Source organism: Neoarius graeffei, chromosome 11, assembly GCF_027579695.1.
Source record: "Neoarius graeffei isolate fNeoGra1 chromosome 11, fNeoGra1.pri, whole genome shotgun sequence".
In the NCBI taxonomy this organism is placed as follows: Eukaryota; Metazoa; Chordata; class Actinopteri; order Siluriformes; family Ariidae; genus Neoarius; species Neoarius graeffei.
The window spans coordinates 10,621,690-10,637,115 of NC_083579.1; the positions used below are offsets into that span (position 1 = coordinate 10,621,690).

Consider the following 15,426-nt stretch of genomic DNA (forward strand, 5'->3'; position numbering starts at 1 on the left):
AAAGGGGAGTCCCATATACGATTCGTACATTGGGGGAGTGCCTGTTAGAGAGCGCACTTGTCCTGGGCCATCGGCATAGTGAGGTAGGGTGGCCAGTTCCTTTCCTCGCCGCCTTTAACTTCCCCAGTGTTTCCACCAGGTCCCCATTCACTGCTGGGTGGACAGGGAGCGAGCCCCAGATCCCCGTCGAGCCGAGGCTCGAACCAGGGACCGTTCGCTTAGCGGTCAAGCGCTCTAACCACTTGGCCACCTGCGCTCCAATTTTCATCATAAGTACACTTCAACTATGAGAGACAGAATGGGGGGAAAGAATCCAGGAAATCACATTTGTAGGATTTTTAATGAATTAATTGGTAAATTCCTCAGTAAAATAAGTATTTGGTCACCTACAAACAAGCAAGATTTCTGGCTCTCACAGACCTGTAACAACTTCTTTAAGAGGCTCCTCTGTCCTCCACTCGTTACCTGTATTAATGGCACCTGTTTGAACTCGTTATCAGTATAAAAGACACCTGTCCACAACCTCAAACAGTCACACTCCAAACTCCACTATGGCCAAGACCAAAGAGCTGTCAAAGGACACCAGAAACAAAATTGTAGACCTGCACCAGGCTGGGAAGACTGAATCTGCAATAGGTAAGCAGCTCGGTGTGAAGAAATCAACTGTGGGAGCAATTATTAGAAAATGGAAGACATACAAGACCACTGATAATCTCCCTCAATCTGGGGCTCCACACAAGATCTCACCCTGTGGGGTCAAAATGATCACAAGAACGGTGAGCAAAAATCCCAGAACCACACGGGGGGACCTAGTGAATGACCTGCAGAGAGCTGGGACCAAAGTAACAAAGGCTACCATCAGTAACACACTACGCCGCCAGGGACTCAAATCCTGCAGTGCCAGACGTGTCCCCCTGCTTAAGCCAGTACATGTCCAGGCCCGTCTGAAGTTTGCTAGAGAGCATTTGGATGATCCAGAAGAGGATTGGGAGAATGTCATATGGTCAGATGAAACCAAAATAGAACTTTTTGGTAAAAACTCAACTTGTTGTGTTTGGAGGAGAAAGAATGCTGAGTTGCATCCAAAGAACACCATACCTACTGTGAAGCATGGGGGTGGAAACATCATGCTTTGGGGCTGTTTTTCTGCAAAGGGACCAGGACGACTGATCCGTGTAAAGGAAAGAATGAATGCGGCCATGTATCGTGAGATTTTGAGTGAAAACCTCCTTCCATCAGCAAGGGCATTGAAGATGAAACGTGGCTGGGTCTTTCAGTATGACAGTGATCCCAAACACACCTCCCGGGCAACGAAGGAGTGGCTTCATAAGAAGCATTTCAAGGTCCTGGAGTGGCCTAGCCAGTCTCCAGATCTCAACCCCATAGATGATGTTTGGAGGGAGTTTAAAGTCCATGTTGCCTAAACTCCATGCAGATCTCTAGAGGAGATCTGCATGGAGGAATGGGCCAAAATACCAGCAACAGTGTGTGAAAACCTTGTGAAGACTTACAGAAAACGTTTGACCTCTGTCATTGCCAACAAAGGGTATATAACAAAGTATTGAGATGAACTTTTGTTATTGACCAAATACTTATTTTCCACCATAATTTGCAAATAAATTCTTTAAAAATCAGACAATTTGATTTTCTGGATTTTTTTTTCTCATTTTGTCTCTCATAGTTGAGGTATACCTATTATGAAAATTACAGGCCTCTCTCATCTTTTTAAGTGGGAGAACTTGCACAATTGGTGACTGACTAAATACTTTTTTGCCCCACTGTATCTGGTATGTTCTATTTTCTTCAAAAGTGGATACCCACTTTCGGATGGTGGCTCTCTACAGTGGACGGTTTTCTCCTTTCAGCTCGAGATCACAGGCAGCGATGCCACATTTCTTGAGAGAATCTTTATAGCGCTTTCTGGGCCTTCGAAATCCATGCTCGCCACAGGTTAGTTTGCCATAGAAGAGCTGTTAAGTGATTTTCTATGGTCCTCCCTACGGACAAGGTGCCCCATCCATTGAAGTTATCGCTTGATGATGACACTTTTGACAGATGAACAATTGTGTAAAACGAATACCTCAAGATTTCACACTTTCTCATTCCAAGATATCTTCAAGATCTTTCCGAGAGAATGTTGCTGGAAGGCTTCGAGCTACTTGATGTGGTGGTATGTTATCCAGCATTCAGCTCCGCAGAGTAAGGAACTCAGGATGACGGCTCGATATACAGCTGCCTTTGACAACGGTCAGACGACTACGCAGTTTCGATTTATTAATATTCATTACTGAAAATGCCTGTTCACATAAATATGTTGTCCCGAACATACAGAGTATTTTACCGGCAAAGGCCGTGATAATTGGGTACTCTGGTGGCAATGACTGATTGGATTCCAACAGATGCGTATTTATCCTTGACGAATGCACCCTCCGAAAATGGCTTGGACACTTTTGCAATCTCCCACGCGATGATGTAGCTCGCCTTCACTGCCCCTAACATGAAATAAAATGTACAACAAAGATATTGAGACACCCCTCTTTGAAAACAGCCGCATTTAACATTAAAGGAGAACTGAAGCTGATGTATGATATTAAAACGAACCTTCATGTGTCTCTCGAGACTTTGAGAAAGCTGCTTGCTGTTTTTGAAGGTTTGAGGCAAGCTCATTTAGCTTTTCAGTCCTGCGTTGCCCGGTGAATTGGCTATATTTGTCGGCGTGGGTCTCATAATGTCTTTTGACATTGTATTCCTTCGGTACAGCCACGTGTTGCGAACAAATCAGACAAACAGGTTTTCCCCCTACTTCCCAGAAAAAGTATTTCTCTCTCCATTTTTCCTGAAAGATGCGACCCTCAGAATCAACTTTTCTCTTTTTAGACTGTTGTTGCTTGTGAACGAGCAACAACTAGCCTACTCTACATTAAATCCGGGTCATTGCACCTGCACGTGCTGCAGCAAGCAGAGAGCAGCTAAAAACGAACCGATGGATTACACGAAAATGGAATCAAATTGAAACATTAGATTTAAAATCATTACAAAAAAAAACACAACATTCGATTTTTATTAATTTATTATTTAAAAAAAAAAAGTCTCATGAACCACCGGGCCGGATGTGATGACCAATCGGGCCGTATCCGGCCCGCGGGCCGTTACCATGGCACCCCAGTTGTAGATGGTAACAGTCAGTGCATTTACATGCACATAGAGAAAATTGAATTTCTGCCGTAGCTCGACTGAAATCGAAGTTCGAAATGCCATGGAAACACCTTAGCTCGGCTGAAATCGAACCGAACTGGATTTCTTGTAATCGAGCTACACGACCTAGATTATGCGATTGTAGCCGAGCTACTTAGTGCATGTAAACCCTATCGAGCTACGTAGTCGAGCTACTTACTTCAGCACTGCCCCTTCCGGGAGTGACGAGTGACGAGACCACAAGCGGGAAATACAACAGCCTCGGTCGGCATGACAACAGTAGTAGAAACGTGCACTTCTGGAGCAATGAGGAGATAGAGTTCATGCTCATTCAGCTTAAGGAGTTGAATATATATATATCGATGTTGCTGTCCTTGTCGTCGTTCTTCTTGTGAACACGGAACTGATAACTTTGTTTATACTCTTGAATAGCTCTTCTTCATGACGACAACCGGAAGTGTACCAACACGATGGGGCGTGTAGCGCCACCTGTGGCTCAGGTGCACAACGTACCTCACACAATAGCTCGATTTCCTTGTGTGCATGTAGGATTGGATTTCTCTGGCACCCCTGCTGGGACCCTTAGCTCGATTACCGACAGCAGCTCGATTTGGACGTGCATCCTTGAACTGGTCAGGGATATTCTCGTTCCACCACATAGAACTAATCCAGTGTTATTCCTTTTATACCGCATTGATTTTGTACAGAAACCATTTCTGACCAACTCGAACCGAGACTTGAGAAATTCAGTAATAAGTGTATAATGTAATTATAATTTTGTGTATTAAAAGTATTTATGACCAGCTAGCAATCATGACTTCTTGTTCTTTCTCTCTCTCTCTCTCTGTGTAGATCATACCTGATCAAGAAGGAGCCGTCCTGTATCCCACGCTCACACATGGTATTTCTGTTAAACGTGTAGTTTGTAATGTTTCCAAGTATTCTAGAGTCCTATAAATTTAGTATGTTATATCGTAGAAATCCACAGCATGCTATAATTCAGTGTCGGAGCACTTTTAAGCAGGGGCGTCACTAGGAATTAAGCTTTACTGGGGCACTGCCCCCCCCCGACACGCACACAAAATGCCCCGCCCCCTGCACAATGCATCTTAACGTTCCTGTCCCCAACCTATGCAAAGTGGATAATTCTCATGCTCTCGTGGATGAAGTTATGCGAGGAATAGGTCAACGAGACGGAAAACACATCCCAGTCCCCAAAAAATGTATTGTTGGCATTTGGGCTTTTAATGCATGCTGATGCTAAACGTGTCACCTCAACTCTCACGATTCACGAACTTAGCTGGTTAGTTATGACTGACTAGCGCACAGCCTACAACCTTAATCTTACCTCTCTTACCCTCCTCCTCATCTGTCACTGTTTCTCTGCTTCGTGAGAAGAACTGTCTGATATCCATCTGGAAAAGTAATTTAATATCGTTTAATTCGATGTGGTTTAATGAGTTTGTTAGAATATGGTTTGCTTAGTTTTGTTGCAAAAACTTCGCGCTACCTTAACTCATCCAGAGCCCGTTCTCTGACTCATCCAAAGAGTAGACTCATCTCTCCAGTAGGCTAAATGGACTCATGGCACGCCGCACGCATGCTATGTTTACAGTGAGAATCTCCCAGACCAATCAGAAAATTAGTTAGAAAGAAAAGGCGCTAGGCGGCACAGTGGTGTAGTGGTTAGCGCTGTCGCCTCACAGCAAGAAGGTCTGGGTTCGAGCCCCGTGGCCGGCGAGGGCCTTTCTGTGCGGAGTTTGCATGTTCTCCCCGTGGGTTTCCTCCGGGTGCTCCGGTTTCCCCCACAGTCCAAAGACATGCAGGTTAGGTTAACTGGTGACTCTAAATTGAGCGTAGGTGTGAATGTGAGTGTGAATGGTTGTCTGTGTCTATGTGTCAGCCCTGTGATGACCTGGCGACTTGTCCAGGGTGTACCCCGCCTTTCGCCCGTAGTCAGCTGGGATAGGCTTCAGCTTGCCTGTGACCCTGTAGAACAAGATAAAGCGGCTAGAGATGATATGAGATGAGAAGAGGCGCTAGAAGTTTGAAACACTCTGTCCTACAACTTACAGTAGATAAATGATCTGCCAAAGAAACTAGTTTGTTACGAAAATCTTTCAACATTTTCTTACTGGGACACGTGCCCCAGTAAAAAAAAGGCCTAGTGAGGCCCCTGCTTTTAAGGCGAGTTTACATTGTTCCAGCTCTTTAGCCCCGCCCCCAAGCCAGAAAAGCACACCTCTGCCCTGCCTCTTTTCCTTAAAAGCCAATTTGCGAACAGAAAAGGTTTTTCTTGCAACTGTAATTCTTCAGACAGACAGTAGAGGGTGCTAAACATCACAAGCTGTATGTTTTGGGTGCATTGTTGACCTTGTGACCACGGGTGTTCCTTCCCCCCCCCCCCCTCCTTTTAAACAGAGCCTTGCTCCAGGCAGCAATACGCACCGCGATACCAGCGATGAGACGCAACACAAGACCAGGCGCCAGAGACATGAGACCAGAGACACTGACAGCCAGAAGGACACACAGTCTAACATGAGTGGCGCACACTTGCCAAGTGGTGATACACAAACCGAGAACCGAAGCTCACACTCTGAGCTTCGGAGCATGCACACACTCACCGAGGCCAGGCTCTCACAGAGCAAACACGTACCCTCAGATTCCAGCTGCACGCACACTCCGAGTCCTGACTCACACAGTAGCAGGCTGGTGGAGGATGAGTTCAACTCAGCATCTCGCCACTACATCAGGGGTAATAACCTCATCATTATCATCATCATCCACGGTCTCCTGTTTTCTCCCATTCTATGTTGAGATACGCATTCTATTACTCATTATGTACAAAAAGGCCGAAATTTCTGTGTCCACTTCCAGGAATGATTGATTTATATTTCTTCCATCAATATAAAACTAATATAAGACGAATCCATTTTTCACTAAATGAAGAGTTCAGATGCAAAACTCCCTAAATCCATTTGACCACTTTTTGAGAAAAAGGCCATTTTTTATCAGGCCTTCATATTTAAGTATAGAAAGCTAGTTTTATTTGAAATCACAAGGTTATTAGTTAGTGAAAAATATATGTTAATCTCACAAATGTTACTTCAGCCAAATTACTATTTTTTAGCAATTATTTTTTTTATTTAGCGTCAAAACCAGCTAAATCCATATGTGGTTTGTGTGCAAAAACCTCTAAATCCATTTTTTCCTTACAGACATAGGTAAGTGTTACAAAACCACCAAAGATACAATTGAAAATATTGAAAATTATGATACCACACATATGGGGTGGTTGTGATGGTGATGTGGTTGGCTCACTCATAGCTAATTTAATATGGGACCTATGATCATGAGCAAATTGCACCATATTTTTAGGTAATACCTAATAATACCAACACCTCTCATCATAAATGAAGGCAGAAGGCCTGTCATGTCAACATTTAAGAAATTCGAAATCCACACAGTGTAATCACAATGCCAATAGGTTTATTTTCTTCACATCAGTGGACTTTCTAAGCAGGTGATACAAAGTACTACACCCAATAAAATACACTGAAATAAAACTAAAGTGCAATATAAAAATCTTATGTAAACAACATGAAAATCTATACACAAAATATACAGCAGTAAGCAACGTTCTGCCAAGAAGGGTAAGTTTGTCAGTACATTAACACAGTAACAGCAATAAAAGCAGTACAAAGAACTTACCGGTAGATGGGTATAAATAAGTTAATGATGAAGATGAAATTGAGGTACAAGCCATCAAATTTATAGTATGAACAAAAGATTATTTAAGATGACAAAACTAAGTTTTTTTAAGATTATGAAACAGGTATGATAAGTTACATATTAAAAAAAACACAATTATGTTAAAAGTTCACATCAATGCTCATGAAAGACGCCCGGCAGACAGGAACCCTTGTTTTATCTTCCTTCAGAACGGAGTATTTGATGGTCACGTCTCTCTGCCGTCTCTTGTCTTCATCATCAACTTGTTCCCTCCTCCGTTGAACCGGCATAATCTCCAAGTGGGACAGAAGTATAGCGTCCTGTTCAGCTTTATCTTTAGATGTGTATAGCTGATTTTTAAAGTATGCCAGGTCGTTCTGAGTTAAGCTTGCCGCAGAGCACATCAACCTGTTGTGATTGCAGGCTATTCCATTTTCAGTCTTTTCGCCACTATATCGGTTCATTTTCGCTTTATAGCAAACATGATTTTCAACAATGCGACGTTTTCTCCGCCCATTCACTGTCTGGAGGACAGGTTCATCCATGCCATCGTAATCCATGTTGGTATTATCTGCCATTTCGCGAAATCTCCCTCTGAATAAAGTTGCAGCTTCCTTGATGAGACTTTGTTTACTAGCGTTAAAGCGCACGAGTCCAAGTGACGTTCTGATTGGTTGTTGAATATAGAGGCTTGCTAAATCGAAGCGGCGTTTAGAGGGGTTTGATATTAAACCGATTTTTTAGACAAGACGGGGAGTGGTTTTTATTTTATTTTTTTACAAAAATATTTCATTTACATATACTAGATGTAACCAGGATTCACACAACATCCTTAACTCATTTTTCACGGAGATGGCGTTTAGAGGGTTTTGCATCTGAACTCTTCAAATGTAAAATATTGGACTGAGGAGAAAACGACCACTTCAGTCACATGTTCTGCATTAAGAGACAGCAACGGTATTTAATACTGTGTGCGTGTGTATATTATATATTGCTGGGTTTCAGTCACGTGACTTTTCTTAGCGGTTTTACCGGAAGTGAAATAGCTGATGGTCTAAACAACTAGCGATACCGGTAATTTATCAGAGTATGCTCGTAATCTAGAAGCCACTGCTCACTTTATAACTGGGTACTGTCGGGGTCCCCCACTAAATATACTCAGTCAATAAACTATACGGTTTTGAATGGTGATATTGGTTTTAATTTGAAATAAAATGACGAAAGAAATAATACAGATAAAAGTAAATCTTTGATGTGAATACTCTATTCAGAATTTGGCAAAAATTCTGCAAATTTGTGGAAAAATGGCGGCTTGATCTGGGACATGATAAATGGTCGACTACATCGCATTCCCTTAAAAAGGTTGTAGTCCACTGAAAAGTCTACAGTTATCACTAATTGTATTTTAAGTTGTAACTTTATCCACCTAAGGATTGGTGCGCTCACAGAATAATCATAACCGTAATAAAACATCGTGCGAAATATTTGATCACCGTCGTAACTCCGTTTTCCGCAGACCCAAAACCAATACGATCGTGTGTTTTGATCTAAACGGAAAGCCTCAGGGTCAAGGTCACGACCTCACCAAAAGTAGTAACTTAAAATCATTGCGCCATATAAAAATTTAGTTATAAATCTGCGATTTTGTTTTTTTAAAACGAAAGCTGAAAGTTAGGTATAGAATATGTTTCTTACAGAATATGTTACGATGGTAGCTGGTCTTGTATGAATTTCTGAGCTATAAAATGAGTCGTGGTCTATTTTTTACCGTAGCGTGTTATTTGTGTGCGGGGAAGGACACGCATTAACAATTTGCATGTGTAGAATGGAATTTTCCACTCCAGCAGTTAGAAGTTGATCGCGCTTCCGTTTGCGGTCTTTCTGTTACGCGAGTGATCTGTTCGGACGTTATTGCTGAAAAGGGGAGTTTTGACAGTTTTGTTTTAGTCTTGCAGTATAAGGCAACAGAATGTTTCTTTTTCATCTTACTTTCATATTTTGTAGTGTTTGTGTATTTTTGGCCAATATTTTGCAACCATGGTCAATTTAGATCGAACTTTTGATAGAATCTACGGCCAGTCATTTTGCCCCGCCTTGCGCTCCATCCGGTGCGGTAGTGATGTCCCGTTGCTCGCGCGCCGCAGCAGAGACCCGCGCGACCTTCAGCCGGTACAGTCGCTGTTCTTTTACCACCGCCGTTATTCTCATCTTTCCGGTGTGTTCTTGATTTTTCCATCGTGTCCCATTTCGCCATATCAAATACCCAAAACGCATCATATTATTCATATTTAAGTGAATAATCAATTCAGTCACCATAACTTGGCATTTTTAACCCAAGCAATCAAAAAGAGGAAATTTATTCAATATTTTCACTCATCTGTGAAGGAGGGGGTTTAATTCTTCATGCTGTAGTTATTTTATATGGAAACCAATTTTACAAAAGCATTTGAATTGTAATCAAAATAAATTTCCACAGTGGAGGCCAGATAAAGCAAGATGCTATCTTTATTCTTATTAAACATGACAAAAGAAACATCGAGTGTTAGGTAAATGCAAAAAAAAAAAAGTAAAATTAGAAAATTTTATTTTTTGACTATAATGTCCCAAATGAGAGACCAGTTTCTGAGACGGACCCATATATTCAGAAGATTGCTATGTGCAGTGGAATCGACCTCTACAGTCTGGGAAAGAAAGATTTGTCATACGATCTCGAAAACTACCCTTCAGTCGAGTTCTCGAACTATCTGGTGTTGCAGATGTCCTTCTACACCGCAAAACAGATGAAAGCATGGAAGAGTATGGAGGCTTACAACTGTTTCATACGTGGCTGGGTAAAGGACCTCGGGATCAAGTCGGTGCCGAATGAACCCTGTATTGTTTTTGCCTGCGTAAGTACGTTTTGTCTTTTTTTTTTTTTTTCTTTTAAGCTTTTCGTTCGTGTCTTTACAACGAAGTGCTGCAAGTTGAAATGCAAACAAACAACAGTTGGCTTGCTTCTCACTTGTGTTGGCTCTTACCGCTCAGGTAAATCATTCACAAAGATCATCAGAAACCCCTTTAAAGACCTGGATCTTAGTTAAACAAGACAGAGAAGAAGTCATCACGGCGCATTGTAACTGTACGGCTGGGGAAGAATTTTGTCGCGACCTTCATGCATATGGACTGTGAGGAGGAAACAAAGAAACAGCTGGGGACTTCAGCGCTTCGTGACTTAAAAAAAAAAAGTACCGTAAAATAACGACACAGCAAGAAAAGTACTTGGAAAACACAAACCTTTCACCAAGTGAAACTCGAGCATGCTTCGACTCGGCTCCCTTCGATTTCAGTCAGAGGTTCAGAAGCCACCTTTCTGTGAAATCCTGTGTTCGTTCACGCTTTTTTATTAGTTCACGAGGAACCCTGAAGAAACTTTTATCAGTTTCATGGTTTGATCGATTCGAACAACCTAACACAACGCAAGCGTAAGGCATTTTTCATGCGAGCAATGCAGCTTCTCCGTACAAACACTCTGTCTGGTAGACCACCAGCTAAAGTTTTGAATAACTATGTCTGTGAAGATTCTCAATCATCCAGGTCATAGTAAACTGTGGGTGGTAGAAATGGGCAACTGGACTTGCTTGAAGATTCTTGAAAACGTTTCACCTCTCGTCCAAAAGGCTTCCTCAGTTCTGTCTGACTAATAGGGAGTATCAGATATTTATCATCTCCTGGATCAGTATCAGAATTCTGATGACCAGCTCATCTAAGGTGTCATTGAGGCATCATGTTGGTGTGGGTCACTGGAGGCTGGGTGTGAACAGCGAGTCATTAGGGTGATCAAAGGATTGTCCGTTAGGGTGATCGATGGCAATCTGACTCTCTCTGTCCTCCTGTGAGTCACCGAAAACAGCTGGGTCTTGGCGTACACCCAGCCGTCTGGGAAGAGTGTCCAATACCGCCTTGTAGATGGTTGACAAATGATGTCTTAGACCCCCACCTCTGTTCAGTGATGGCTGTTCCAGGTTGACAAAAATGGCTTCTTTAACTCCTCGCTCATACCAACGATCCTCTCTGGCTAAAATGCGTACATTACAATCCTGAAATGAGTGTCCTTTGTTGTTAAGATGAATGTAGACAGCCGAGTCCTGGCCTGAGGAGCTGGCTCTCCTGTGTTGGGCCAAGCGCCTGTATAGCGGTTGTTTGGTCTCACCAATATACGAATCCGTGCAATTCTCACTGCACTGAATTGCATACACTACGTTGTCCTGTTTGTGTCTGGGTATTCTGTCCTTAGGGTGGACCAGTTTCTGCTTCAGGGTGTTACTGGGTCTGAAATGTACCGGAATGTTGTGTTTGTAGAAGATCCTCCTGAGTTTCTCAGATAGACCAGAAATGTAGGGAATGACAATGTTCTTGCGTTTGTTCCTGTTATCATCCTTGTCAGTTATGTTCCTTTTTAAGCTCTTTAGGAAAGCCCAGTTGGGATAACCGCAATTCTGAAGTGCTTTCTTGATATGATTCTGCTCCTTCTCTTTTCCCTCTAATGTTGTAGGAATGTTCTGAGCCCTGTGTTGCAAGGTCCTAATGACCCCCAATTTATGTTCCAGTGGGTGGTGAGAGTCGAAAAGTAGGTACTGGTCTGTGTGTGTGGGTTTCCGGTAGACCTCGATACTAAGGCTTCTGTCTTGTCTAATGTGTACATCACAATCCAAGAAGGCTAGATTATTCCCACTGATTCTGATCCAGGAGAGGATAAATATCTGATGCTCCCTATTAGTCAGACAGAACTGAGGAAGCCTTTTGGACGAGAGGTGAAACGTTTTCAAGAATCTTCAAGCAAGTCCAGTTGCCCATTTCTACCACCCACAGTTTTGAATAACTAATGAGGCGGATCTGACGTCACGTGAAACCCAGTAATACGTGAGTGTTTTACTGGGAAATACACCACTCGTATTTTTCATCCGAGCTCCATCCGGGACATGGAGAACCAAAACCGTGACACACACACAGGATATTACATGGTGGCATGAAGATGTATGAAGTTTATCTTTGAGTGACTCAGCACTTTATTTACTCCTTGAGTGTGTTACGAAGTTAGAGTGAAAATACCTTGTCGTGCTTTACAGTGGAAAAAGTAGTGAATGTTTGGGGGGGGTTTCCCTCCTGTTTCTTCCTGCAGCCCGTCCCAGTTCCTCTGTTCAGCGTCCAATCAGAAGCCAGGCTCAGAGTGGACAAGACTCCGTCTCCTGTGCAACTTCCAGCCAATCACACGTCATGTAGGATCATCTCTTTTTGTTTCTTTGAGTCATGAGGTGTCAGTGAGATGCTGGGTTACCAGGCTCTTACGGTACTTTGTGTGTGTGTTAGCAGAAAGGATGGTGCAAGCTGTTCCCATGAGATGTTGATCTCTCAGTTGCATCAGCAAATTCAGAAGCTCAAGCAAGCACTCAGGAGCTTTGAAGAATCCTTCGAAAATATCCACAACTGCAAGGTGTGTGTGTGTGAGGAGTGTTTGTTAATGTAAATAAGACTACGTTCAGACTGCACCCTGAAACGACCCATATCCGATTTTTTTGCCCATATGCGACCTGTATCCGATTTGTTATTGACAATCTGAACGACACAGATCCGATTTTTTCACATGCGACCCAGGCCGCTTGGATATGTGGTCCTAATTCCGATGCATATCCGTTATTTTCACATGCGACTGCAGTCTGACCGGACAGGTCGCATTCATGCGACCTACACGTCATCAACAAGAGACAAACGTCACTATTCTGCGTTGGCTAATCCCGCCTCTTTGGTGGAAAACAACAACAATGACATAATGCGCTACATGAACAGGCGCACGCACACAGTCTCTCTCGCACTCCGTCATATGCGCGATGCAGACATTAATGTTTCGCGTGCACGCACTTGCTCACTTGCCCTAGATCCCGGGAGATATTCTCCAATTTGCGGGCATCAGGGAGTCGCTATCAATATGCGGGAGACTCCCGGAACTTCCGGGAGACTTGGGATGTCTGCACTAGACAGTGTTTATGTAGAGAGCATGCGCACTTCAATCAATCAATCAATCAATCTTTCAACGGAGGTTGCTGCCACAGCCCCACTCACTCACTCACACACACACACCCTCTCTGTCACACACAGCACACGATGTGCTTATTACGTGTCAATTTGCGCATGTGGGACACTTTTGGGTCGTTTTCCGTTCATATTGGAGATCGCATACAAGTCTCATATAATTGGTAATGTGAACGGCCTAACAAAAAAAATCAGATTTCACAACAAATCGGATATGCGTCGTTTCAGGTTGCAGTCTGAACGTAGTGTAAGTTCTAAAACCCTTGGAGGTGTGTTTTGATAAAGTGACGTTACCGTTAACACCTCAAAATTTAGATTTTTTCATAACATCACTTCCTGAGCTGGTTCATATCTATTATACTCCATATCCCCAGTTGCAAGAAAAAGTAAGTGCACCCTTTGGAACTACCTAGGTTTCTGTAAATCTTAAAATATGCTCTGATCTTCATCTGAGTTACAGTAATGAACAAACAGTCTGTTTATATACATCTACAGTAATATTACACGTTATTGCATTTATCTCTCATCTCATCTCATCATCTCTAGCCGCTTTATCCTGTTCTACAGGGTCGCAGGCAAGCTGGAGCCTATCCCAGCTGACTACGGGCGAAAGGCGGGGTACACCCTGGACAAGTCGCCAGGTCATCACAGGGCTGACACATAGACAACCATTCACACTCACATTCACACCTACGGTCAATTTAGAGTCACCAGTTAACCTAACCTGCATGTCTTTGGACTGTGGGGGAAACCGGAGCACCCAGAGGAAACCCACGCGGACACGGGGAGAACATGCAAACTCCGCACAGAAAGGCCCTCGCCGGCCACGGGGCTCGAACCCGGACCTTCTTGCTGTGAGGCGACAGCGCTAACCACTACACCACCGTGCCGCCCTGTTGCATTTATCTTGTCCATATTATGTTGGAAAAAGTATGTGAACCCCTGGGTTAATGACTTCAACAAAACTTGATTGGAGTCCGGAGTTAGCAAACCCGGAGGCCAGTCGATGAAACGAGTTGAGAGATGTGGGTTAGAGATGCTGACTAGTAGTGTTGTCGTACATGAGAGCGGTCTCAACTCCACTTTTTGAAGGTCTCGTTTTGGAATCGGGTGCATTTTTACTCGGTCTCGGACAGAGAGGAGTCTGGATTTTATTTCAAGGCCAGTTAAGACCACAACTGTGGGGACTTCATGAAATTGCCTGTGTATTGTCTGATTTATTTGTTGACATTGTCACTGTGATTGGATGTAAAACGAGGGTTATGTATATAACCGCGGTTCTATGAGTTTCGGATGACCGCCAGAGGCGGTGCTTTCAGCACATGGATATCCATCACACGAACGTGCAGGTCGAGTAATAGTAACAACAAAGTCACGTGTGACCTGGGTGACGTCACCCCGTGACCCCGGCATAAAAGACCGGTAAACCCAGGAAGTGACCTCTTGGCAAATCTTCTCGTGTACACTCCGAGTGACTGCCAAGCTCTGGCGGTCATCCGAAACTCATAGAACCGCGGTTATATACATAACCCTCGTTCTATTTCGTTTCTACTGACCGCCAGAGGCGGTGCTTTCAGCACATGGATGACTAATACCAACCAGGTCATGAGGAGTGCCTACCCGTACCCAGTGATGCTGCGACGGGCCTGGAATGACAGCCGTCGCCACAGGATTATGTGGGACGACATTAAGACGGTAAAACCTGGTGAAGGTGCAGCTGGAAGCCCAGGAGGCTGCGCTGCATATGTCTGAAAGGGGCACGCCCTTCAGTGATGCCCATGAGGCCACCACGCCTCGTGCAGAGTGCGCCCTGACAGCCGGAGGAATCGGGAAGCCACTGTGCCTGTAGGCATGTAATATGGCCTCGACTATCCACTTGGATAGCCTCTGCTTAGAGAGTGCCAGACCCCTCGTTGGTCCTGTGTGGCACAGAAACAGGGCGTCACTCCTACGGAAGCCCTCTGTACGCGACACGTACACCCTGAGGGCGCGAACTGGGCACAAAAGTTCCGACCTCTCACCATGGCCTGCCTCGAACGCCGCAAGGCTAAGGGGCTGGTTGACGAAGGTAGCAGAGAGGGTCTTCGGGAGGAAAGAGGGGTTAGGCCACAGGGTGACCCCACTGTCGCCGGAGTGCCACTGCAGGCACTCCCCACTGACTGACAGCGCGTGTAGTTCCCCGACGCGCCTCGTCGATGTAATGGCCAGAAGAAAAGCAGTCTTCAGGGAGAGCCATGAAATGTCTGCCGTGAGCAGGGGCTCAGAACGGTGCGTCGCAGAGAGCCTGCAGCACCAATGAAGGTCCCATGTGGGTACCCGGCTCCGTCGGGGGGGTCTCAACCGGAGAGCACCCTTCAAGAAACGTGCCACCAAGGCGTGGGACCCCACGGTCCTTCCCCCAACTCTGGCATGCTGAGCAGAGATGGCAGCTGC

The 15,426-nt window shown here is 44.3% G+C and overlaps 1 protein-coding gene across 10 annotated transcripts in view; it reads left to right on the plus strand.

The window, feature by feature from the left end:
* LOC132894101 (protein FAM13A-like) overlaps nt 1–15,426 on the plus strand; it is an 88,665-nt gene that overhangs the window by 34,754 nt on the left and 38,485 nt on the right. For 9 of the 10 annotated variants that reach the window (XM_060933395.1, XM_060933396.1, XM_060933402.1 and 6 more), the window contains 4 exons: nt 4,048–4,096; nt 5,617–5,950; nt 12,086–12,182; nt 12,274–12,397. In XM_060933395.1, the coding sequence (XP_060789378.1) occupies nt 4,048–4,096; nt 5,617–5,950; nt 12,086–12,182; nt 12,274–12,397 (604 nt within the window). The remainder of the gene's footprint in view (nt 1–4,047; nt 4,097–5,616; nt 5,951–12,085; nt 12,183–12,273; nt 12,398–15,426) is intronic. The other variant, XM_060933394.1, reaches the window with a different exon arrangement.